The sequence below is a fragment of the Chlamydotis macqueenii genome, chromosome 10 (genome assembly GCF_036417535.1).
Source record: "Chlamydotis macqueenii isolate bChlMac1 chromosome 10, bChlMac1.mat, whole genome shotgun sequence".
NCBI classification, from domain to species: Eukaryota; Metazoa; Chordata; class Aves; order Otidiformes; family Otididae; genus Chlamydotis; species Chlamydotis macqueenii.
Window position 1 is genome coordinate 261,856 of NC_141565.1, and position 23,197 is coordinate 285,052.

Genomic DNA, 23,197 nt, shown 5'->3' on the forward strand with positions numbered 1-23,197 from the left:
GCTAGAAATATCATCCTTTATACATCTAGATTAATGTTTAAGGTTTCATCTAGGGTACTGGATGGATTACTTTAAACTAAACTTAGCCTCAAATATCTCGATTGCATGTGTGTAAGCGCTTCTGCATGTGAGAGACAGCTGTGACAGCCTTACAGTTGTGTTTTCTCTTTGAAGACAGTATTGATTTCCAGAGAGGAGGCTCCAGGGAGACCTTATAGTGGTCTTCCAGTACCTAAAGGGGGCCTTCAGGAAGGATGGGGAGAGGCTGTTCAGTAGGGCCTGTTGTGACAGGACAAGGGGTAATAGTCTCAAAATAGAGGGAGGTTGATTCAGACTGGATATAAGGAAGACGTTTTTTATGCTGAGGGTGGTGGAGCACTGTCCCAGGTTGCCCAGAGAGGTGGTGGATGCCCCATCCCTGGAACCATTCCAGGCCAGGTTGGCCGGGGCTGTGAGCAACCTGATGTGGTTGGAGATGTCCCTGCTCCTTGCAGAGGGGTTGGACTGGATGGGCTTTGAATGTCCCTTCCAACCCAAACCGTTCTATGATTCCAGTACTTACCTGTCTCTTTCCCATAGGAATGTCAACCCACGGCTAGGAGATATCCTACAGAAACTTGCTCCTTTTCTGAAGATGTATGGAGAATATGTAAAGAACTTTGACAGGGCAATGGACATGGTGAACACGTGTATGCAGAGGTCCTCTCCGTTCAAAGATGTTGTTCAGAACATACAGGTATGTTGTTAATTGCCATAATACGTCTGGAAATCCTCATTTATTTGTATGATTTTTTTTTTTTTCCCCCCCAGTGCATGACACATAGTGTTTAGCTACAAGATAATACTGCTCTAACACTAAAAATACACAATTTTAGTGGTAGTCCTTTCTTCTCTTTTGCTGTGTGACACAGGTTTTTCACATAGGTAGCTTTTTCTCTGCTCACACATTTAAGAGGAGTATCAGAAGTCACAGAATGAAACTTTGCCATTGGCCTGGCAATTCTGACTGTGAACACGTCTATTTGCAAGCTCATTTTGATTTCTCTTCCTCATGACTAATTTTAATTGCTTTTTAATAAACTGTATTCGTTCTTGGGGTGGCTGTGTTTGAGTTTGGGCATGTCACAGGCAGCATCTGCTGTTGGTCTGATTTTTCTGAGGCTGACGAGTGGCACGCAGCTCTGCATGAGGATGCTTAGCATGGATTTTCATGTGTTTTCTCTTAATTGCACAAAAAGCTGCGTGAGGAGGGGGGAAGAGCTCTGCTTATGCTGGCGTATCCGTAAAACCTCTCTCTCCCACTCAGGCCCTGGGCCAGCTGAAGGGATGCAGCAGGCTCCAGCACGCTTGCAAGCATCCCTCCGCTGGTGCTGGGAAAGCAGATACCATCCCTTGGGAGGGGAGGGAGCGCAGCTGCCTGCCCTAAATGGGAGGATTGTGGCTGGGCCAGCTGTCAGGAATCAAGTAATCCCCCAGCAAGCTGGGAGAGGAGAGGCCCTGCACAGAGGGCCAGGCTGCCATGACTCAGACAGAAGCTTGGAGGAGCAGGAACTGGGGAAAGTCCTTTCCTGCTAGGCTCTCTCTCCACGTCGCCTTTTCTTAACCTTTTTCTGTCTGAACCCAGCCTGCTTGCACTGAGGTTCTGCACAGCAAGCGCTGTAAATTAAAAAGCACACAGGCATTTTCTCTTCAGTTTGTGCCGAGCCACTGACGTGGCTTTCTGAAGCGTGAATCGGTTTGTGACTGTTTTCCCTACAGCACAGGCATCTGCCCGCCCTAAAATTCACCTGTCTCTTCTCACCACCACGCTGCCAACACAAACGGGTTGTGCTAGCTGTCGCTCTGCCAAACTGGGCTGCAGCTGTCCGAGACCACGAGGATTTCTGCTGTTGTTTGAGAAAAACTTTGTCAGGCAGCATGAATGCAGGCAATGCGTAGAGGAGATGCAATTCTGAAGCCTGCTGATGATGGTATTTCACTGTAGGTTATTTTAGCAGCAGTATCACAGGAGCTTTTGCTTCTGTCAATGACCAGCGCTGCAGGAGGCAAAGATTTGACCCAGAAGACTCAGTCCACTCATCTGACCTATCCCCGTGCTATCAAAAGCCACAGTTACTTTTCAAAACACCCATTGAAGTCTGTTCTGATCCTGCAGTAACACACTGTCCACCGAAGCTGTTAATGGAACAGTTATACAGCTTAAGGCATTAACAATTACTAATTATGCTAAGCTGGGAAAAATATCACACAGTACTTACAAGTGAATGACTGTGACTTACCAAGGTTACTTTAGCTGACCTTGAACACAAACATACTTGCTTTTTGGTTCACATCCACCTACTGGGGTGAAAACTTGAAAGCTGGTGAGTTTATTGGGACTTTTCTTTTATCAGCTTTCTCCTTATGCCCTCACATAAGTACTTTTGATATCTATTTCTCTGTTTTGGTTGTCACATGATTTAAAGACAGAATAAACATTTATCCTTCCTCTAGTAAAGTCTTTTGAATTGCAGTGTAAACTCAGCAAACTTTTTAAAATTATATAGCATTAAACTTTTCCTATTTAGAGCAGTTCATTTTGTCACTGCTGACTTTTTAGAGAGTATACACTTGGCACGTTGAACACAACTGACGTGAGCCCTGAAGGGGCTTCCTGCTCTGCTTCCCTATTGCTGTTCAGTGTTAAGGTTCATCCTATTGCAGGAATAAAAAGACAATGGAGAGTAAGTGGATTTGGAAATATAAACCAAGTGCTAATATGCAGTAGCACAGTTCTGTGTCCCTTTTAGATTTTCCCAGAATCTCTGATCCTTTCCATCCTAGTTATGTTTCCTGGGAAACGTGGTGCTGTAAAACTCTGAGAGGTAATAAGTTCGCTTTGTCTCTTATAAACAGAAATACTGTTCACTCTGCTACACTGTAACAAGATATTTTTAAAAGCAAATCTACATCTTTGAATTTCTGGAAGGATAGCTAATATTTTTCTATCAGACATTCATCTTGCTATCTCCAGGCTTTGCTCTGAGAATCAGGCAAGTCACCTGGTCTCCTCTCCGAGTAACAAGCGATAGGATGAGAGGAAACAACCTCAGGTTTAGTCAGGGGAGGTTTAGATTGGATATTGGAAAAATTTCATTACCGGAAGAGTTGTCACGCACTGGAACAGGCTGCCTAGGGGGGTGGTGGAGTCACCATCCCTGGAGGTGTTTAAAAGATGTGCAGACGTGACACTTAGGGACGTGGTTTAGTGGTGGAGTTGGCAGTGTTTGGTTAATGGTTGGACTCGATCATCTTAGGGGTCTTTTCCAACCCAAATGATCTGTGATTCTATTCTATAGCTTGAGAAGTTGTTTTATGCTCCTCTAACTTATGTCAATGGTAATTTTTCATTGCTGTTTAACACCAAAGGCAAGAACAAAACCAAACCCTTCTGTACTTGTTTTCTCTCTGTTACAGAAACAGGAGGTGTGTGGAAACCTGACGTTACAGCATCACATGCTTGAACCAGTGCAAAGGATTCCTCGTTATGAGCTTCTCCTAAAGGACTATTTAAAGAAACTTCCAGAGGAGTCTCCAGACAGGAAAGATGCTGAAAGTACATGTAAACTCCTTTCTGTCTAATGAGCACAATAAAATCTTGCAGAGTTTTTTCTTCACATGTTCAGATACCTTCAACTGGGGCTTAGTAGAAATGGAGATTTGAATTAAGCAAATTATTGCCAAACAGCACAAGGGCATTTTGAATGCCCTTAGAGTGGAAAAGAAAAGGATTGATAGGTCAGTTCTAGGAATGAAGGGAACTTTGGCAAATAAACAATGATGAAGTGCTGAGGTTTGTAATGGCAGAACGTTTTTATTTAATCTGTTGTATGACCAAGGACAAATAGAGGAGGACATCCTTGCAATAGCCAGAGGAAGAAAATAAGAATGGTCTTAAACATATGTGCTTCCCTAGGAAAGCAGGTTAGACTCTCTCAACATGAAAGAACAGGAGAAATGGACTTCTGCTGGTTTCTAGGAGTTTGTGATCTTGACCAAAACAGGGTTCATGTTACTCTAAGCACACAAGCCCTGTTTTAGTAAAACACTCTTAAAAACGTGCTTGTGAAGAGTTAAGTGAAACGTAAGTTAACTTTTAGTAGGTTGATACCTAGAAGGTGATTTTTTTTTTTTGTCGCTATATGCTTTGGCTTGCCTAGTTTTAGGAGAGAAAGATTAAACATTCGGATGCACATGGAGCAGCTGAACATGCAGAAGTGATTGTGGCTATAACTGCTTATAAGCATTCCATTTACTTTGTGGAAGGCAAAAATACAGTCCTTGCTTTTGCAACAGCAACTTTGCAGGAAAAACAGTAATCAGGGAGGTGGAAAAAAACCCAAGGTGCTATTAACAGATATAATCTGGAGAGTGCGTAACTGTTGCTACCTTTATTGCAGAATCACTGGAGCTCATATCTACAGCAGCAAACCATTCGAACGCAGCCATCCGAAAGATGGTGAGTAGGAATTGTGAAGTGGAATTGTAATCTGACTGAAGCACTTGATTGAAGCAAAGGCCCCCCATTGCAATAGGCTCAGTAAAGCAGGCTGGGGAGAATTTTCAGATACAGTGAGTCAGACTCTAAACATCAGTTGGATATCAGAGTTCCCTTTGTCGTAACTGATCCTATTGCGGTTACCGTGGGTTGTTGGGCTTAGATTTCACTTTTCTTGTTCTTAAGGACCCAATGGATTGAAAAAGGAAGTCTTAATAAAACTCATTATTTGCTTTTCATTGACAAATGTTGAAAGTATTCCAGTGAGGTCCGTTCATAAGGTGTCCTTGCAGCTTTTCACACTATGTTTTTTCAGTCCTACAGGCCTTCACCACGCTGGAGGTTGTTTTGGTTTTGTTCTGACTCATTTAAAATGCACAGAGCGGGCATTTAGCAAGTGTCAGTAGCTTTGGTAAGCTACGCTTCTAAAGCTGAGCAGTCTGAGACCGTGGAGATTTTGATCGTTAGCCCGTGTTTTACATACAGACCAGCTAGTGCATTGTCATTAAAGTCAATGGACTTGATAGTTACAGATGTTATCCCTTTTGTGCACCCAAGTGCCTCAGCAGCTTGTATATCTAATAGATCTGAGATGCTACGTATCACACTTAACACTCACTGACCGCTTGTGGGTACGAGGTTTACGTCCCGGTCCGACCCTTCCCTCCTTCTCCCAGCTGGCGGGGACAGCATGAGCCCACGTTTCCTGTGGCTGCTATGGGGAAGTCACCAGCTGATGTCTGTTTATTTTCAGTATGTCTCAGTGAAAACCAGTTTTGAAACTATCTATTTCTATTTGAGTCTATCGTGTTCTCTTGGTGAGGATATATTTCACTGGAAATTTTTGTCGTTTGGAGTCTTGAGCAACTCCTTCACAATTAGCGACTATTTTGCTGGGGACTGTGTACAGCATCTCTACAGACAGCAGGAATATGAAGCTACCAGCCAGTTGCTTTCTGTGTCAGATGCTTTTTGTGTTAGTATGCAAAAAGCCTAGAAAAGGCTGCTATGATAATTTTGCACCCCCTGTTTGTTGCTGATAAGAACTTCAGGCCTCTAATCAGGGTTTCTTACTGCATTGAATTCTTCTGTAATGAATAGGTTTTGCTTGAGGGGAGACTCAAAGGAAAAATATCCAAGTAAGAATTTCAGGTTTGACCTCATGGTTTCCCGACTCACGTGTCCCAAATGAAGGTGCTGTGGGTGTGCTGGGGGAGTCGGGGAGCAGAGAGGTGCGAGGGCAGTGCTGTCCTGCACACATGCCTCTGCAGAGCCCCGTCGGATGACACCAACTGCTGTGCGAGGTCAGAGGCAATCCAAAAGAAAAGCAAGGGCTGTAGCTAAATCTCTAAAATTTAGTGGAGGTTTGAGTTAGTTGTTGGCTCCCTCCTCCTGTTGTGGTGTAGTAGAAGAAAATATATCAGACTTCCGAAGCTGACTTCTTCCAGAAGTGCAGGTGTCCCTCATGTTTTGGATCACAAGAATTAATTAGGACAGGAACTGGTGTGACGTATGTTTGTGATGAAACTTTTAAATTCAGATAGAGGTAAACAAAACGTGTAAAGACCTGAAATTCCAGCTTAACCTATAGATGGGTTGAGGTGTGATTTAGAGGTGTGTTTGGGCATATTTTGGGGTGTAATTGCATAGATAGCTGCCCTCTCTTTCTGACCATTTGCTGGCAGTGCCATTTGGAGCACACTGGGGGAGTTGAAAGCCACGCCTTTCCAAATGCTGTAACTCAGTAGCCAGATTTACACATTTTTTCTTATTTTGACTTGTTAAAGCTGCTGCAGTGCTTAATATAGCAGCTGGAAGTGGGTGAACTAGTTACCTTTATCCGTCTGAATACTGCGTAGGACTGTAGCATTCCCCATGCAGCTGAGGTTTTAGACTTAGCTTAGAAATGCAGAATATGATCGTGCTTCCTGATGGAGACCTACCTGCTGTTGTATCAGCAGCAGTACAAGAGGTGAAACTTCTCAGAAGCTGAGAAATGATCATACTGTAGCAGAAATCTTAGTCCGAAATGTGGAGTGGAAGTTAATAAATTCAAACTTGGAATCGATCTGGTAACGTACCGGTCTCCAACTCGGCCATTGATTTTACACAACCCAATGCCATTGCTTCCAAAGATTATTGGAAGCAATAATATTGTTGAATAGTTGAATATCTAAAATTATGAAATAGATTGATCTCAAAATGTCATTTAAATGGGACAATCCAAGTATGACTCCTGAGTGACTTGCAGAGTGGGGAAGAGTATTGAAGAGTATGGAACAGATATTCATTAATTTTTGAAGCTATAGCAGAAGTGACAGACTGTTTTCTTTCCTACTTATGTACACTTACCACAAAAATGATACTGTGGGTAATAGATGAAGTGGAATTTTTTTTTTTTTTAAATTGCTGGGGTTTTTGTACTTGCAGGAGAAGATGCACAAGCTTTTGGAAGTCTATGAGCGACTTGGTGGTGAAGAGGATATTGTTAACCCAGCCAATGAGCTTATTAAAGAAGGACACATTCAGAAGCTTTCAGCAAAGAACGGCACAGCGCAGGATAGATATTTATTCCTGGTGAGTTTTTTGTTGCGCTCTTATTTTCAGAGTTGTGCTGTGAAATGGTACATTTCCATCTTCCTAATCTCAAATACAAAAAGCTTTCGCCGACTGAGCCCAGCTACTCCTTCCTCTGAGCAGCAGTTTTCTCTTGATGCTTTTTCCTTGAGAATTTCCTTCCTTCTTCCATGCTTGTGCCTTTGCTGATGGGGAGAAGGGGGAAGGGACTGACTGATATGTTTGTCCACTTCTTTCAAGTAATTGTGGGTGAGCCTAGCTTGCTCCTTAAATCTCTTCTTGAGATTTGCATCTTAGAGTAAAACACACCAGAGTCCTAAACTGTAGTGTAATCAGGGAATTTAACATCTTCCCTTGTTGCAGTTTAACAGCATGGTGCTATACTGCGTGCCAAAGCTGAGGCTGATAGGCCAGAAGTTCAGTGTTCGAGAGAAGATGGACATTGCAGGACTGCAGGTTTGCGTTTCTTCTTTTCACTCGTTCTAATGCTTCCCCATTTGATAGCGTCAGATCCCATCTCAACCCCAAAATATAACTATGTATGTATGCAGGAATATAATAAAATTATAAAATCTAGCTTTAGAACTCTCTTTTTGGGAATTATTATGAGGTGATCATCCAGAGGTGGGTAAGACAATGGTGACTCTGTACATGCTTTGGTTGAAAGCTTTTCCTTGTCACGTAGCTGACATGGGAGCCATCTTTTCCCTCTGCTGCTGTAGGGTGCTGGTTGGTGATACAGATTCAGAAGTTTTGTTGCAAGACAAGTAATTATGGAAACAATCCTTTGTTTTTTCTACCTCTGTAGTGTATTCTGAGTGATCCTTTCAACTAAGTATTTCAAAGCATGAATGTATTTGTCCATCATTGAAAATGATTGAGAGACAAGGCAGACAAGTTAAAAGCTGATATGTTCTTTTTACAGGTCCAAGAAATTGCCAAGCAAAACGTGGCTCATACATTTTCCATAACAGGAAAAAAAAGATCGCTGGAACTACAAGCCAGGTATGGTGCTTGTTCTGTCTTTCAAGGTTTGTGAATATTTATGTAGAAGTTTATGATCTAGGGGATATGGCTGTGCTCGTATGACATAGCTTTAAACCAGGAGCTGAGCATCAGAGATGCATAACTTATATATGCAAGAGAATATGTTGGTCCTGAGTCAGAGTGTGTTGAAGTGCTGTGTTGATTCGCTTTACTGAGTGCTTACAGTGTTTATAATAGTGCTTGTAGGTTCCACTGTATTAGTAATTCAAACATTTTTTACATTTGTTTGATAAGAATTGAGGTCAGTAATTATTAATAATGTTTATAAAATAGTGGCTAGCAAAGCTAAAATCTTGATGGATATAAAGCTGTGAAAATGTGAATTGAATTTACTGACAATATTGGAAGTAGGATTATGATGTTTTCTGTGTTTTTCTTTTGTTTTCACAGGACAGAAGAGGAGAAGAGGGAATGGATTCAGGTTAATACAAAACCATTATGATGCGGGTGGAAATCACCATGCAGTCAGCATCTTCTGTTTTAAAAGTGATCTTTTGGGGGTTCTGAGTGAATGTGGCTGCGTGAGAAAGCTGGACAGTCCAGACTGGCAAAGCAGTTTATGGAGAAACGCGGAGTCCCAGTCAGGGGGGCTGACCTGCTGTCTCCAGGCAGAGTATGGGGGCTTCCATTTCCTGCAGTCCACAAGCCCAGTGAGAGCAGAGACTGAGGAGGCAGAGATTAGCCTTGTGTATTCTTGCAGTCTGACACTGCCTGGTAGCAGTGTTTGTTTTTAACTTAAACAGTAGTGAGTTAACAAAACCACTCGAGGTTATTAAGGTTGTAAAGTTTCCATTTCATCTGTCATTTTCGCTAAAGGGATAATCCTAACCATTTTCCAGTGAGATAATTTTTCCAAGGCTCCTTTTGTGACACTTCTCATCTTTGCTGGAATTTTTGTCTCAGGTCATTCAAGCAACAATTGAAAAGCACAAACAGAACAGTGAGACGTTTAGAGCTTTCAATAGCTCTTTTTCTCAAGAGGAGGAGCATCTTCCCGATTCCTCAGTAAGTACGAGTGTTTGATGCTCCTTGTTTGTTTTAACAGTTTTATCAACAGGTAAACCAGACTTACACAGCTAGCTTTGAAACAGTGTGGTCTTGTTCTTGAATTTTTTTTGTTACATTATGGTACAGCCGGCTCCATTTCTCTGGCTCTCAAAAGCAGATCAGTCATAGTTACTCAGCCGTGCAAGTACAGAATAAATTGCCCAGAGAAATTCAGTGCAGGAGACCTATCAGTCATGTTTTCCAGACTGGTGGCTCATTTAGCGTAACAGGTGTAATTCTTCAGTGTTAGGAGCGGTTGGCTGTCTGGAATGATGTTTGTGTGTCTGGGAGGTTTTGTTCATTACCTTTCCCCATCTCCTCAGAGATGCCTTTTGAGATTATTGCCTTTTTCTTTCTTTATTATTATTTTAAAAATTTTAAAGAGTTGAAAGGAAATTGATGCATTTTTAAAAGGATCTTAAAATGCTGTCTTATAGATAATAAATGTATTTCAGAGAGAATACTCTTCAACTTAATATGCAAAATAGTCTTGAAATTTTTTTCTATTTCTATACAACTGCAATGCATTATTCTATGTGGTTGCTAAGAATTTTGTTTTGGAAGTATTCACGTGAGGATGATAACAATATCTCGTCATTCAACGTGAGAATGATGGTGATAACCTTAGCCACAGTCATTTGCTACAAGCTAAAGAGGAGAGGGCCTGCGAGAGGGAAATTTTTAAGAATTTCATGCAGAGCTGCCTGTGTGTTGGTGATGTTGGGGGTCAAACATGGTAGATCTTGGAGCACAGGGAGAGAATGTCCATCTGCAGAGATAAAATTTGGGGCTCTTTCTATCTCACCTCTCCCCTCTGCTCCTTTTTTTTTTTTTTTTTTTTGAAACCTCCCCTTTCCCAGATCTGGTTCAGTGACTCCATAATGCTGGGTTTTTATCTGACTGATTTCCCAGGAGGCTCAGGAGAGATGTGAGATATTCCATTCTTGGCAGCATTAATCACAGACAGAGGAGATCCTTGCAAACCTCCGCAGAGTCTAGGATTGCGTTGCTGATAGCCACCAGCAATGAGCCATTTTCAGAATAAGGCATAGTTCACTGATCATGAGCTATTCATTAGCTAAAAATACTATAGTAATAGTAATATTCATCATAGCTGAAAATACTTGGAAAAAATTGGAAAACAATTAATTCATACCTATATTTTAAAGTTAACTCATGCCTTCAGAAACAGGATGCTCTGGAAAAAAATGTTCTGCTAATAAGCAAACAAATAAGCCCTCTTGTTTCTATCTGATTAAGACACAGCATCTGTTCAGCTTCTTTATTATTGTCTTGGTTTATAAGTTTCATTTTATTTTGCTTCTGTGTTAATGGTGTAGCCACATGTTTGTACTCGTTCATAAGAGTCAAGCGGAGCAGAGGTCTGGTTTATCTCCTGGCTGTGGTATTAATGCAGTACACACCTTCATTTCTTTTATGCCAGAATGCTAACCTGCATTTTTAGGAGATCAGCTTGTCTAGATAATCAACTTTGAAAACTGATGTCGTGGCTGAATGTGGCAGAAACTGCCGTCAGTTAAAACAAGATGAAGGTAGTTCTGTAAGGAACACTGGACAAATACTGAGAGCGTTCTTAGTAGCAATACGCTGCTGTAGGCAGCGTCCGCCATACATATCTCATCATCTTTATGGAATATTGGGCAGTGTGCTTTAGAGGAAAAAATGACAATAATCTTCCCTTTCTGCTGTCATGCGTCGCGAAATAGATATGCACTCATGGATTCCAGGCTGGATCTGTAACAGCTACTAGAAATTGGACTCTGGCCTGCAGAAAAACAGCCAAATTGCTTTTCTCCCATCCTTGGCCACACATTCGATACGTTACAGGGCTTATGATTGATTTCAGTTGCATGACCAGTCCGTGCCTTTGCACACGATTCTTACCGTGCTTTCATTTTCCCTGCTGACTTACATAAGCTCGTACAAGCATTAAGGGCTGATCTTCAGCCTACAGAAGACTTGGGATTTCTTGGAGGTGCAGAGATCTGACATTTGACCTGATTCTTCAGATTATGCCTGTGCAATAATCTACAGCAGTTATTAAACTCCCACCTGTCGGGAGGTGAATATTCAGAGCCGTTAGCAGTTCGTCCCTTGCAGCGGACTGTAGCAGCGGTCTTTTGAAGGAGTCTTTTTAGAAAGCTTCAGGGTCCCTTTGTGACTTAGTTCCTTCAGAAAGAGGGTACTCGCTTCCCTGTTTTCCATTGTCGTCTGCAGCACTTCAAGGCTTTTTCTTTACGGATTTTTTTTAAAGCCATCTGAAAATGTGCCCCGGGAAAAGGACCTCTTTTGCCACTGCCTGATCCCAGCAGAGCTGGAGGCTCGTGGTGTGGGGAAGGACCCGGTCTGTGCATTATTAGAAGGCTGGCAAGGAAAAGTGCCGCAGAGAGCTGAGCTGTGTGGAAGTGGCATCCCTAAGAATTGAGAGTTGGGAGTGCTTCTGTTAGTTAAATCATTATTTTTGAATCCTGTTAAATCGTCGTCATTTCTCACCCTGTTTCTCTTCCTCCTCCTGGCTCTGGGGCGATTCTGACAGAGATGTGAATAACTCTTCCTCCATGGCAAATCTTACACACTTTGAGTGGTAATGGTAACATTAGGGGAACAAGCCCTTTTTAAATCTTTTCCAGGTTAAGAGTAGAGGGTATTTGATTTTTAGTACATTATTCCAAATAAATATTAAAAGGGCATGAGGATCTGAATAGGCAACTAGAGAAATTTAGTATTTTCCATCAACTTGCTGGGGGTTTTCTCAATCCGTTCTTCAGACCCCGTTTTCTCTCCACATTTTTCATTTCTTTTCCCAAGTCCCGTGTCACGGCTCACAGATGTCCTTTTACTGGGCAGAGAGATCCAAATACCTGGGTTGACTGGGATTCTGGTGGAAAGAAACCTCTTCCCACAGGACTGGGGAAGAGATGATGTGAAGACTCTAGGATTGCTGGAGTTTTGCAGAGGTAGAAATAATTGGCTGGAGTTGAGTACATGATGCTTCCCTTTAATTAAGTCTCATTCCCTGAGGAAGCGCTCCAGGAGTGGCACAGCCCTGGCCCCAGGCAACTCATTTGCTTGCTCCCTTGTTCTCAAGAGCTGATTGATTGTGTGAGTGTATAGATAGATACAACCAGGTATCAGAATTAAGCAGCCAATTAATTCGAAGCTACAGTTCAGATTTTTTCTAGTAACAGATTAAACTTTTTTTGCTTTCAAATGGAATGAAGCCAGAGTGCAAAAATGCACTGGAGATTTGGATAATCTTGAATACAAGATGTCGTCTAACTGGCAAAGGAAGAGTGATCTATGGGAATAACGTGAGGATTTATCACAGAGTAATATTTTGAGAACTCCTGTAAACTAGCAAACTCCCTGTAAATTAATGACGGATGAGATGGTTTTCCTTTTAGGATATAGCCTGTGATTTTGGTGTACATAAGCTTGTTATTTGCCATCTATATTTGTTAACCATGGCTGAGCACATGTGCAACTAAAGTCTATTGACAAGCAAATAGCTGAGGGGCTAAATGCGAATCATGCTGTGTTTTCTTTTTCAGTGTCTGTGTTGAAATTGTTCTGTGTCATTCTGTTTCTCTCAGATAGCAAGCACCAGCTCAGTGGAATGGATGCCAGGAGCAGACGGTGGTGGTGTGTTTGGAGGGGTAAGTCCTTTGAAGCTAATACTTTCGGTCAAGCAAGGCGGGGGGAGTCTTTTTCTTTTGTAGCAGGAAAAAAAAAAAATCAGAGCTATTTCAGTGCATTGGTTCATGTTCTGCTGGCTGTTGCTGCAGCTGCACAGTCCTTAACTTCTTGGCTAAGTTATGCCCACAGCTACTTGCAGAGCTCACACCGTCGGGGAATTTAAACCCTCCTGTTCCAGATACATGCTGCATATGTGTGTGAACCCGGTTGTGGGAAACCTGGCTGGAGGGAAGCTGATTGTCACATTTGTAGTGTTGCAGAAGGGGTTTTGTGTTTTTTTTGTTTGTTTTTAAATTCTGATAGGGAGCTACACTGAATGCTTGGGGCGAGGAGGGCAAAGACCAGGAAACCTGACTGGTTAATACCGTCATTCTGTGTAACTCTGGATTTCATCTCCAAAACCAAATTTTGGTTAACGCTTCTTTTGTAGTGTGCTTCTCGTGTTTCTGCCACTACAGAGGAGGAGATGATAGTACTTCCATACATCCCTGCCCTGTAAGTGATTGGATGCAAAGGCAAAATATACTTTTAAAGATATTTTTCACTTTGCTCTGTACAGCATCTGTGACTGCTGCTGAGTCAAAGCAGAGCTTTTGAGTCCTTAATTAGATCTATTTTTTAGCATTCCTATCTCTCCCTTCTAGAACGTCTTCTGAGAACAATAGATTTTCATTAAACGCCTTAGGGTCAGCTGAGATTACTGAAAAAAGCTTCAACAAGAAGAAACAACGACCAAAATAAATCCTACCTGCTGAGACATAGGGTAGGATATTAGGTATTGGCATGGCCTTTTCAACAACAGGCTCTTCCAGACCTCTGGCCAAGCTTGTAACCTACTGGTAGAGCTCGCAGAGTATCAATGCAAAGCTGTTAAACAAGCCAGCAACCTGACCTGTAAAAACAAGAGCTTATTAAAAAAAGGGTTTATAATTAGCGTACTCCTTGCTGGTTATTATTTGCTCACACTTTGTTTTCCCTAACCAATTTTTAAATGTATTTGTAGTCAGTTTTGCGGTTAGTGCCCCTGTTCCTTGAGTTCCAGATGCTACAGTGTGCTGGCTACTTAATGAAAAAGATGTTTTATGTAGTATTTAAAAAGAAGCACATAAAAATTTCTGTTGATCTTAAGTTTCTTAGGGAAGTGTAAATTTTAGTTGTAATTGAAGTTTTAAAAAATAAGATATTTTTCTTTGATTATAAATAGTTGTGTTAGTGATTTGCGTAGTATATCTGGACACATTAAATAATTTTCCTGAAGTTTATATTTAAAGAAAAATTTAGTTCCTGAGATAGAAATAAAAATGGAGTTGATCAAAAACACAAAGCTAAAAATACCCCAAATTGTGTGTTACTGATTCTGGGATCTCATTCTGCTGTGTTGTAGCAAATGGGTAACATCAGTGTGAGCATGTTAGTTGCAGCTTTATAAAATACTCATTCTTCGTGATGACATCCCTTTGGAAATGTGTCGGTGAGTGCATGAGCAAACACATTCTGTCCTTCACAGCTTCCCCAAGCAAACCACTTGGTGGTAGTGGTGGACAGCAAACGAGTGTCTCCTTCCTGCCTCTCCTCAAGAGCCTGCTGGGGTTTTCTCCAGTTAGCGTAACCGACCAGTGCCAGCTGCTGCAGGCAGTATAATCTGCTTGCTCTGCAGCGTTGTGGTGACTCTTTGCTCCACTACACTGCTAGCAGTTTACGCTCAACCTTCTGCGTGCAAAGTACGAGCCAGTGGAAGGTTGTCTGGTGTGTAACCTTGCATGTGTGACCTTGGCATGGAGAGAAACAAACCAATTTTGCGACATTACAAGTTACAAAATACAGTATATAATTTAAATTAATTTCTCGCAAACATTCAGCATTTCCAGAAGCATCTGCTGATGTTCTGCCCCGTTGCAGGTGTCTGCAGATAGGTAATTTGTAAATGGAAAATACGCAGCTGTGTAAGCCTAAAGAGAAGAAAAAGGTTTGAAACCCCTTTGTTACCCACACTTGTGCTTATATGAGAGTATCATCACACTGTGTATCTATTGCGTGGACAGCGTTGAGGCTCAATTTCTATCTGCTGGCCCAGAAGGAAATATATAGCAAGTAATAAATAACAGAACAACAGTCTCCTGAGCCCTCTGGTTTTCTTGCTGTTCCTACCAGTCTTCGGTGTTTCTTCCCTGCTTTTCAGAAGCAAACAGAGGCTCCAGTGGTTCACTAATGATGCGATGTCTGCTTTCCTAAGCAGTCCTGCTGCAGGCCTTCACCTCGCGGTCGCTTAGCTCTAGGCATGAGTTGTACCTCTCACTGGGGTATATGCTCTTTTTCCACCAAACTTTTAAACTTGGAGGAAACTGTCAAGATTTAGAGAGTTAAATGCAGCTGTAGAGCAAAAGCAAATTAGTGATCAAAATGGCCCAGTCTGAAATAAATTATTGTAGGTCCTGGCTTTGAACAGATTTTATGCAAGTGGCTTTTCCTGTCAGACTTATCAGCTTCCTGGATACACCAGGAAAGATGAGAAATATGACAGCTATTCAAGGGCATTAGTATCAAGACACTCCAGCTGAAGCTAGAGCAGCTTTGTGTTAGCTTCCCTCTTAACATACATCAGCAGTAAATAACGTAGCGTGACTGTTAAGTTTCTCTTTGATGATCAAGGTTTGTGAATTACAGTGCATCTCCTTGTCTCTACAAAAACCTCTCTGTTCGGATGGTGCACAGTAAGAGTCCCTGGCGAGGTTGGCTTCCTGAGCCATCTCTGGGTGGGATGGGGGGGACTGCCCGTGCAGCAAAGTCTCCTGGCTTTCACAGGGAAGGAAAGCAAAGGCCTTCTCAATTCTTTCCCAGTGTCAGCAGTTAAATAACATAATATTGAATAAGTCTCTCTTCTGTAATTGCTCACTGGAATTTGCCAAGTTGTCAAGAAAATACATTTTCATTTTTATTATCTTCCCTACAGCTGCAATAGCAGTGTTTCAAACTCTTGTGTTCTCCCTGTATTCTCATAATGTTGAGAAATATTCTGAAACATCGCTGTTATTCATCCAGCATTCGCCAAAGGCCCTCTTTACACAGGGTCTTTTTTGGGCAGTGGAGTTAGTGTTAAATGCTTGTTGTATGCTACAGCGCAAGTTAAAATATAATGACCTAAAATAAATATAATGGTTGAAAATAAAAGCTAATGAGTAACTGTCATAACAAATCTTGCCCAATATAGTACCCTTTCTACTTTCTTTCCTTTGTCAAATACATGGAGCATGTATTTCTGAAAGGGAACACTGTCCAGGCTGTTCCCATGGTGGAGGAAGTCAAATACGAGATCCATTAGAGGAAATCTTCAACATGAATTGTTTCTGTGTTATGGAAACACGCGTGTGGGTGATGATGGATATTCCTAGTGAAATACAAATCAAATTAACCAGTTTCCACGTGAGGCAGTCCATTCAATTCATGTTAGAGGAACTTCAGCATTTCTGCTGAATTTTGGCACAATTTTGGCACGATTGAAAGCCAAAAAGCGGTTTTGTTTAGTGTTCGTCAAGATTATTGTCCAGTCACAGCTCACAATACTAAATGATGCCTTCATGTACGCTCTTTCCATTCCAGTAATGCTTCTGGAATTGTTGTTCACGTAAGAACTGAAAGACTTGCTATACTCTATGCAAATTCTAACTAGTAAGAAGAGAAAAAAGGAGGCTGGCGAGTGAGGAAATGCTCTGATCTAACAACTTAAGGGGAATCCATCCCTAGCTAGTGGAAGGAAAATCAGTCTTCTGAGAAATTAAATAGCATTAGCATCAAAATCAGAGTGCGAAACAGCTGACTTGAGCCAATGCATGTCATACAAATAAAAAAGTTATTCTGTAGATTGCTGCTGATCAGTAAAAGCTTTTTGAATGGCCTTAATTATACGCCTTCCTTGGAGGAGTCTGATGGAATCTGAAAGGAGCAGTTTTGCCCATGATTCATCCGAGACGTTGAATTGCAACAACTGAACAATGTTGTACTGGTTACATCTGGTTCTCCACAAGGAAAGTGAAATACTGCACTCCGCTTATGTGTCGGGGAGGAATTGGACTTGTGGCGTTCTATTTTGCTGAGCAATTAATGAGGACGTACGTGAGGGTGTAGTGATTTTCCTGAATGAACAAATCCCTGTGAGTGTGCTTCACCAGGCTGAATTGCGACACATCCGATGTCCTTGTATACACGTTTGAAACATTGCTGTTGCAGCTATGGAACAGATAATGAAAATTAAAAGATCCAATCCAATTAGAAGTAATTAGCGGTGGTTTCGTTGTGTAATGCTGTTACAAAACAACGTGCTTTCCTTTGTAACCAGGGAATGGCAGGGCAGGGACTTCAGGAGTCTGAAAGATGGGAGAGTAGTGTTAGCTTATAAAATTTGATTTTTTTTATTTTTTTTTTTTTAATTGCCCTCAAAATCTATGTTAATGACTTCTGCAGGTTAGTCGTAACCACTAAGATGAGACCTTAGGGCACATGGCAGAATGTCCCCAGCGCTGGGGACACCTGCCTGGTGCTCCGTGGGCAGCCTCTGCTCATCGTGATTGCTGTTGCCTTTCCTCACACCCTCACGTGCCTACATCCTTGTGTTAAGGCTTTGAAGAAGGGGAAATTTGTTGAGCCAATTGTTCTCTCTCAAGCAGACTTAAGTTGTGACTTAGTATGGACAATGTTTAAAGGGAAGGGGGGGTTGTCAAGGGGTCCAGCATCTCTGTAACCTGCAATGGGCCTGATCGTCACCTGGTTGATTTTCAGAAAAAATGTGAAATATCTCTGCTCTTTTGATTTAGAGGAAATGTTTCTTCTCCCAGTAGCTTATTAAATGATTGTGTCAAGCAAAGGAAAACAGAGAGTTTTCAAACCTCTTCTTATGAAAGAGCTGTGGCAGAGGAACATGATGCGGCCCCCTCCTTTGGGCTGGGGTCTCCATGCAGGTGCTGCCTGGCTGGGGGTGCCCAGGGAACTACTGGCCCCTTGCACATGGCCATCCTGGCTGGGAAGGAGGAGTAGTATTTATTGCTTTAAAAAATAAAACAAAACAGGGAATCTACTTGAAGTTCTGTGTGAAGCTGTATTTTTATGAACTGTGCATTGTCATGTTAATGCTCTTTGATTTAATTGTACAATTATGTTTAATTATACCAAGTGACTTCATGTACTAGCTTAGGTGTGAAGTTAAACTTGCCTGGCTGTCCAGACAGCTGATCGAAAAGTGTCTTCTGCCCAGAGCAGTTGATAGCAGGTCCCTGGTGTAGGTGTCCCTGTCTTCATTAGGGTTTTATGTTTCATTGTGGGAGCCTAAGGAAATTCCTGAGCTAAGCGTTGGAAGTTGGGTGGTGCAAAAATCCACTTCCAACACTGTTCACTTCTTCAGTCAAACCACTTTTCCCCAAACCCTCTCATCTCCTCCCCATGAACAGAAGAGTTTACAATGCGCTCACCAGGTCAGCAACATTTACCTTAAGCGAGTCAGGTTGCAGGAGGGGTTGAGTGCCAGAAGGAAAGCTCTTCTTGACAAGCCCCCATTGCCAGTTCCTCTTCCTCCTTACCACCAGATGATGAGATGAAATCGCTCGTGGCTGTAAGGGCACAAGTGGGCAAAAAGGGACCTGAAGAATTGGATTAAGCAACATGAGATGAGGTAATGCCACAGCAGAAACACCTGATAGCGGAGCCAGCCATCCAGCCATAGGCCGTTAGCAGAGTTGACTTTAATTCTTTTCTAAAATGATTTGAAAGCCAAAGAGGATCTTTGTCAGTAGGAGAACTCTATGAATTGTTTTGTGATCTTTTTTTAAAAAAAAAAATAGTAAATCACATAATTGTACTTTTCATTTCAGAGTGATTCCTGTAGGAAATCTTCCAAATCCAAGCGAGACAAGGAGAAACAGGCTTGCAAGAGCTGCAGCGAAAGCTTTAACTCCATCACTAAAAGGCGGCACCACTGTAAGCAGTGTGGGGCAGTAAGTATCAGAATGCACTGAGCTTTTCAGTTTCTTCTGCAGAGGCTGTTGAAGATAATTTTTGGGGTTTTTTCAGTGCAGGAACTAAAAGATGTTCTGCTTCGTGCCAGGTCATTGACAGAGCAGATCTTTCCACTTGCTCTACCCCCTGGGAATAAAGGGAGAAAAGAGCAAAACTCTGGTGGAAAGGGCCTAGTCTGTGCCTGTTTAAAAGCAAATACAGCGCCTCAGTGGATAAAAAGAAAGGAGGTGCCTTCCCTGGGGATGTGCATGTGTATGGGGAAGGGGTTGTCCCCTATATTTTGCTTGCAGAAACAGAAAGGGCTTCTGACAGCCTTGCTTCACACAGCAGCTCTTTCTAGGATGAAAAGGTGAACGTACAGTATTAAAGATGGATGGGTTCTTCTTTGCCTAAAGCAGAGCTGTCAAGAGTTGCTTGTACCAAAGTGGTTTTCTCCTGCTTGAAAAGTCCAAACAAATCAGGTTCAAAGCCAGGTTACAGCAGGTCCTTAGCCACCCTTCCCCAGTGCCGTTCACTGACAGCTTAATTCTCAGGGTTTTTTCTGAAAATTGCAACCACGGCCAAGATGAGATTGATTTCTGTTAAGTGACTTGAAACCTGCATTCTGTGACTTGAGTTTCATGGTCAGTGTTCCTAATGCAACTAGAACAGAATGATGTTATTTATATACCATTATTCATTTCAAGTGCAGATAAATTTTCAGCTGCAGAGCAACCTAAATGTATAGTTAAGATCTTTGAAGAAACCTCACTCTCAACAAATGAAATAAAATTACTGTGGAGGAAACACTTTTGTGCCAGAATTGGGATTTTCAGCCTTCTGAGTTTGTTTTTATTTGTAATTACTAAAATCATTAAATACATTTCTGTAGGTGTTAAGTGTTCCATTGCAAAGCTTGGTAAAGCTTAGTAAAGAAATGAAATGGTAGCTTTCCCCATGGACAGAGAGATAACAAGAATTACATTATTAATAATTTATTGTTAAACAGTTGTTGGTTCTGCGATGTGTTCTGATGTGGCAGTAGCATTCCAATTAAATCAGTTAATTTGTCTCAAGGAAAGACTGTAATGTTTCAAAAAAGGCCAGCTTGCTTTTATTTCTATAACTTGGCAGAACGGTGCCTCACTGAACGCTTGCTTTTTGAATTGAGGCACTTACCTTTGTATAGTCATTAAGATCTAGCAGGGAAGCATATAATAAGATATACTTGTACTGAAGGGCGTTTTTGGTGTAAGATTGTACAGAAAATTCAGAATGGGTGTCGAGTGCGGCTGCCTGCCCTTGCCTGGCACCCCAGGGGACAGTTTCTCTGTGGTAGAGGCAGATTTTAAGCGTGAGAACAGCTTCCAGGGCTGCAGATCCATCGCTGTTCACAAGCGTTGGTTTCATGGGACTGATGCGACCTTGTGTGCTCTTGGCAGCTGAGGAGAGGCGTCAAAAGTTGTAAATTTGGCATCAGACAAACAGTTTTTAATAGATTATTTGACTAAGTTCTTAAAATGGCCAGTGATTTTTGGTTTCCTCAGTTCTGTCAGGCTGAACTGCCTGATTGATGAGGAAACATCAGCCACTCCGAAAATCAGTCTTTCCTAGACCGTTTTATGACTGGCATTAAAAAGTGCTAATTGCTTTGTCAACCTAAGCCCTTTTTGACTCATCAAGGCTTTTAAGACAAGAAAAGCAAACTTGCGTGATGGTAATCAAAGTATTTCCCAAAAGGCATAGATTTTCTTTAATTAGGTGTATTGATACACAGCATGGGATCACAAAAACGTTAATAATTAATGGAGGGAAATAAAATAAATATTATATTGGTTGCTCTATCTTAGGCTTACATTAGTTTTCCGGAGTTTACTTTAATAACAACCGTTCTGCAAGCCACTTCCTTTGGAGAAGGGTTGTGTTTTAATGATGGCTAATAAAGCACCATCTTTTCTGCTACAGGTGATCTGTGCAAAATGCTCCGAGTTTAAACCGCTCGCAGACAACAGCCGTCACAATCGAGTGTGTAAAGAGTGTTTTCTGCAGTTACCAGCAAGCCCATGCAGCCCTGGAGTGGAAGCAGTCGGAGAACAAAAGAAAAGACTCGCTGCCGAGGTACGGTATTTCGCTAAGAAAAAAAGTATTTATTTAAAACAAATAAAATTGGTTCTCTTTTTTTCCCCCACCACGATATTTGATCTTCTGGACTGTAACTTGTGTTGAAAGTGCGTGCAGCCTGAATGCTGGTTGTAAATGGTGAGAGTTCATCGCAGGATGCTGATCATACAGGCATGCACACAGGTTTTGCAGCTAAGCTTCTGCTTTCAAAGTAACGAAAAAAGAGGGAAAACTTGCAGCTTCTTTTTATTACATTTCTCATCTTGAGTTGTGCACAGTAACTACTGGTAAAACTTGGCAAAATAAGATTTGTTTTTTCACTTTTAACTCCACGTAGAAGATAATTTTCCACTCTTTATTGCACATCCTGTCAAAATAGCATTGAAACACATTTTGTCTTAGTTGATCGTGCAAAAGCATGGCATCCTTCTGAAAGGCTGTCAGAATTCACTGAAACTTTCTCAAACCTGCTGTAACGCAGACTCTATTTCTCCAAGATGTGACTTCCACAACTTATGCTGTGTGTAAACTACTGCTTCGCAATTGCCACAGATGTCACCAAGCTTTATATCGTGATAGCAGCACATCCTACCTTTATTTTTTACAAGAACAAGAAACATATTGGCAGACTGATTTGTTTTATCCTCACCCACAACAACTGAACCTTCTCTTACCAATGCTTTTTTTAGACTACGAGCAGAGCTGTGAGTACCGTTACGTGCCACGCTTTTCACGGGCCGCCTTGAAGAAAAGATTTTTATTTATTTTACCTGTGCAGCACAGCCAGAAGTCACTGCATATGTAAAAGAGGACATTCATCTCCATTGAAAGTGGAGCCACAGGGACATCAGATTCTTGAGAGCCACTGACACACTGAGAACTTAACTTCATTGCACATCATCCTTCCCCTGATATGCTGACCTGCACCATCCTGTTTTGAGCACCCCATGGAAAATTGGGGAACAGTTGCAGCCTATACTGAAAAACATCTTACCTTGAAAAACATCTTTCTGGAAGCCGCCCCTCGGAGCCGTCAGACTGCCTTCCAGCCTTGTTAACCTCCTCGTCAGAACCAAACTACGTGGAAAAGAGACTGAGCAAAAAACGTAAACCTGCCAGTGCTTATCCAGAGCTCCTGTAATAAACGCTTCCTCGAATAGTTGTCTTAGAGCCTGCCCTGCTCTACTTCCCAGCATGTCATATTTCTTTCCAGGCTACTAAATGTGCCAACACAGGTAAAATCACACCAGCGTAGTGTCCCAGGGTGAACTCTGCTGCTCAGGGGCTTTGTCAGCTTTGTACCTAAGCAAACCCAGAATCTCAGAAATACAAAGTTGGGTAAAGCTGCGAATGCACGTCGCCCTTCCCAGAACTGTCACGTCTGTGGAGCACAGAGAAGAGTCTGGATCCAGAGCTTGATACCGTCAAAAACTTCAGATACACACTACAGCTGTGCCTAGAGGTGATGAGCAGTTAATGTGCTGCAATATAGTCTGTGGTACATCCTGATAAACTTCCTAGCGCTGTTTCAGCAGAGCTGTTTGCCGGTAAATGAAAAGCTACGCCTACCCAGCCGAGAGCTCTGTTAATCTGAAAAGCCAAAAAGCAAACCAGTGAAATGTGACCTACGGCTTTACTTCAGAAAGCAGATTACAGCAGAAAGCTGTAAAAGCCCAAGGAAAAGAGGCATTTTTCCCTCGTATGCTCAGGCTTCTAGCCTTCTAAATCTTCAAAGGATCAGGTAAAATGCAAGAAAGTGGGTGTATAAAAAAGAAAGATCAGAGCCAGTCTTTTTCTTTCCCTCTTATTTACATTAAACTTTCTTAACAAGCTTAATAGCAACTGAGGAGATTGCCATTTTACAGATATTATTAGCAGATGCTACAAATCCCCAGGAGATTTCCGTGCAAAGTCTAATGTGAACAGGAATTTTGGTGTTCTTTGCTTTCTGTCAGAAGAAAAAATTCTTTTAATCTTTTTTTTTTTTTTGCCCTAGTGCTCTGTGATTTGGCTCGCATCTCTGCATCCCTGCAGAAGAGTGTGTGTTAGTACACCTTTTGCATTAAATTGAAATCATCTCCCAGTGTACTTAGCTAAGCAAGAAACTACCTACATCATCTTAATGACCATTCGCAGTTTACTTGCTGGAGGTGGAATTTAACGTCGTGT

General features: G+C 41.8%; 1 protein-coding gene across 9 annotated transcripts in view; it reads left to right on the forward strand.

Moving 5' to 3' along the window:
- FGD3 (FYVE, RhoGEF and PH domain containing 3) overlaps window positions 1-23,197 on the forward strand; it is a 107,390-nt gene that overhangs the window by 75,924 nt on the left and 8,269 nt on the right. For 8 of the 9 annotated variants that reach the window (XM_086755884.1, XM_086755877.1, XM_086755876.1 and 5 more), the window contains exons 7-17: window positions 580-736; window positions 3,457-3,595; window positions 4,440-4,498; window positions 6,968-7,114; window positions 7,478-7,570; window positions 8,040-8,119; window positions 8,552-8,582; window positions 9,065-9,166; window positions 12,823-12,885; window positions 18,784-18,906; window positions 20,873-21,025. In XM_086755884.1, the coding sequence (XP_086612010.1) occupies window positions 580-736; window positions 3,457-3,595; window positions 4,440-4,498; window positions 6,968-7,114; window positions 7,478-7,570; window positions 8,040-8,119; window positions 8,552-8,582; window positions 9,065-9,166; window positions 12,823-12,885; window positions 18,784-18,906; window positions 20,873-21,025 (1,147 nt within the window). Of the gene's footprint in view, window positions 1-579; window positions 737-3,456; window positions 3,596-4,439; window positions 4,499-6,967; window positions 7,115-7,477; window positions 7,571-8,039; window positions 8,120-8,551; window positions 8,583-9,064; window positions 9,167-12,822; window positions 12,886-18,783; window positions 18,907-20,872; window positions 21,026-21,717; window positions 22,770-23,197 lie in introns of all 9 variants that reach the window. The other variant, XR_015259603.1, reaches the window with a different exon arrangement.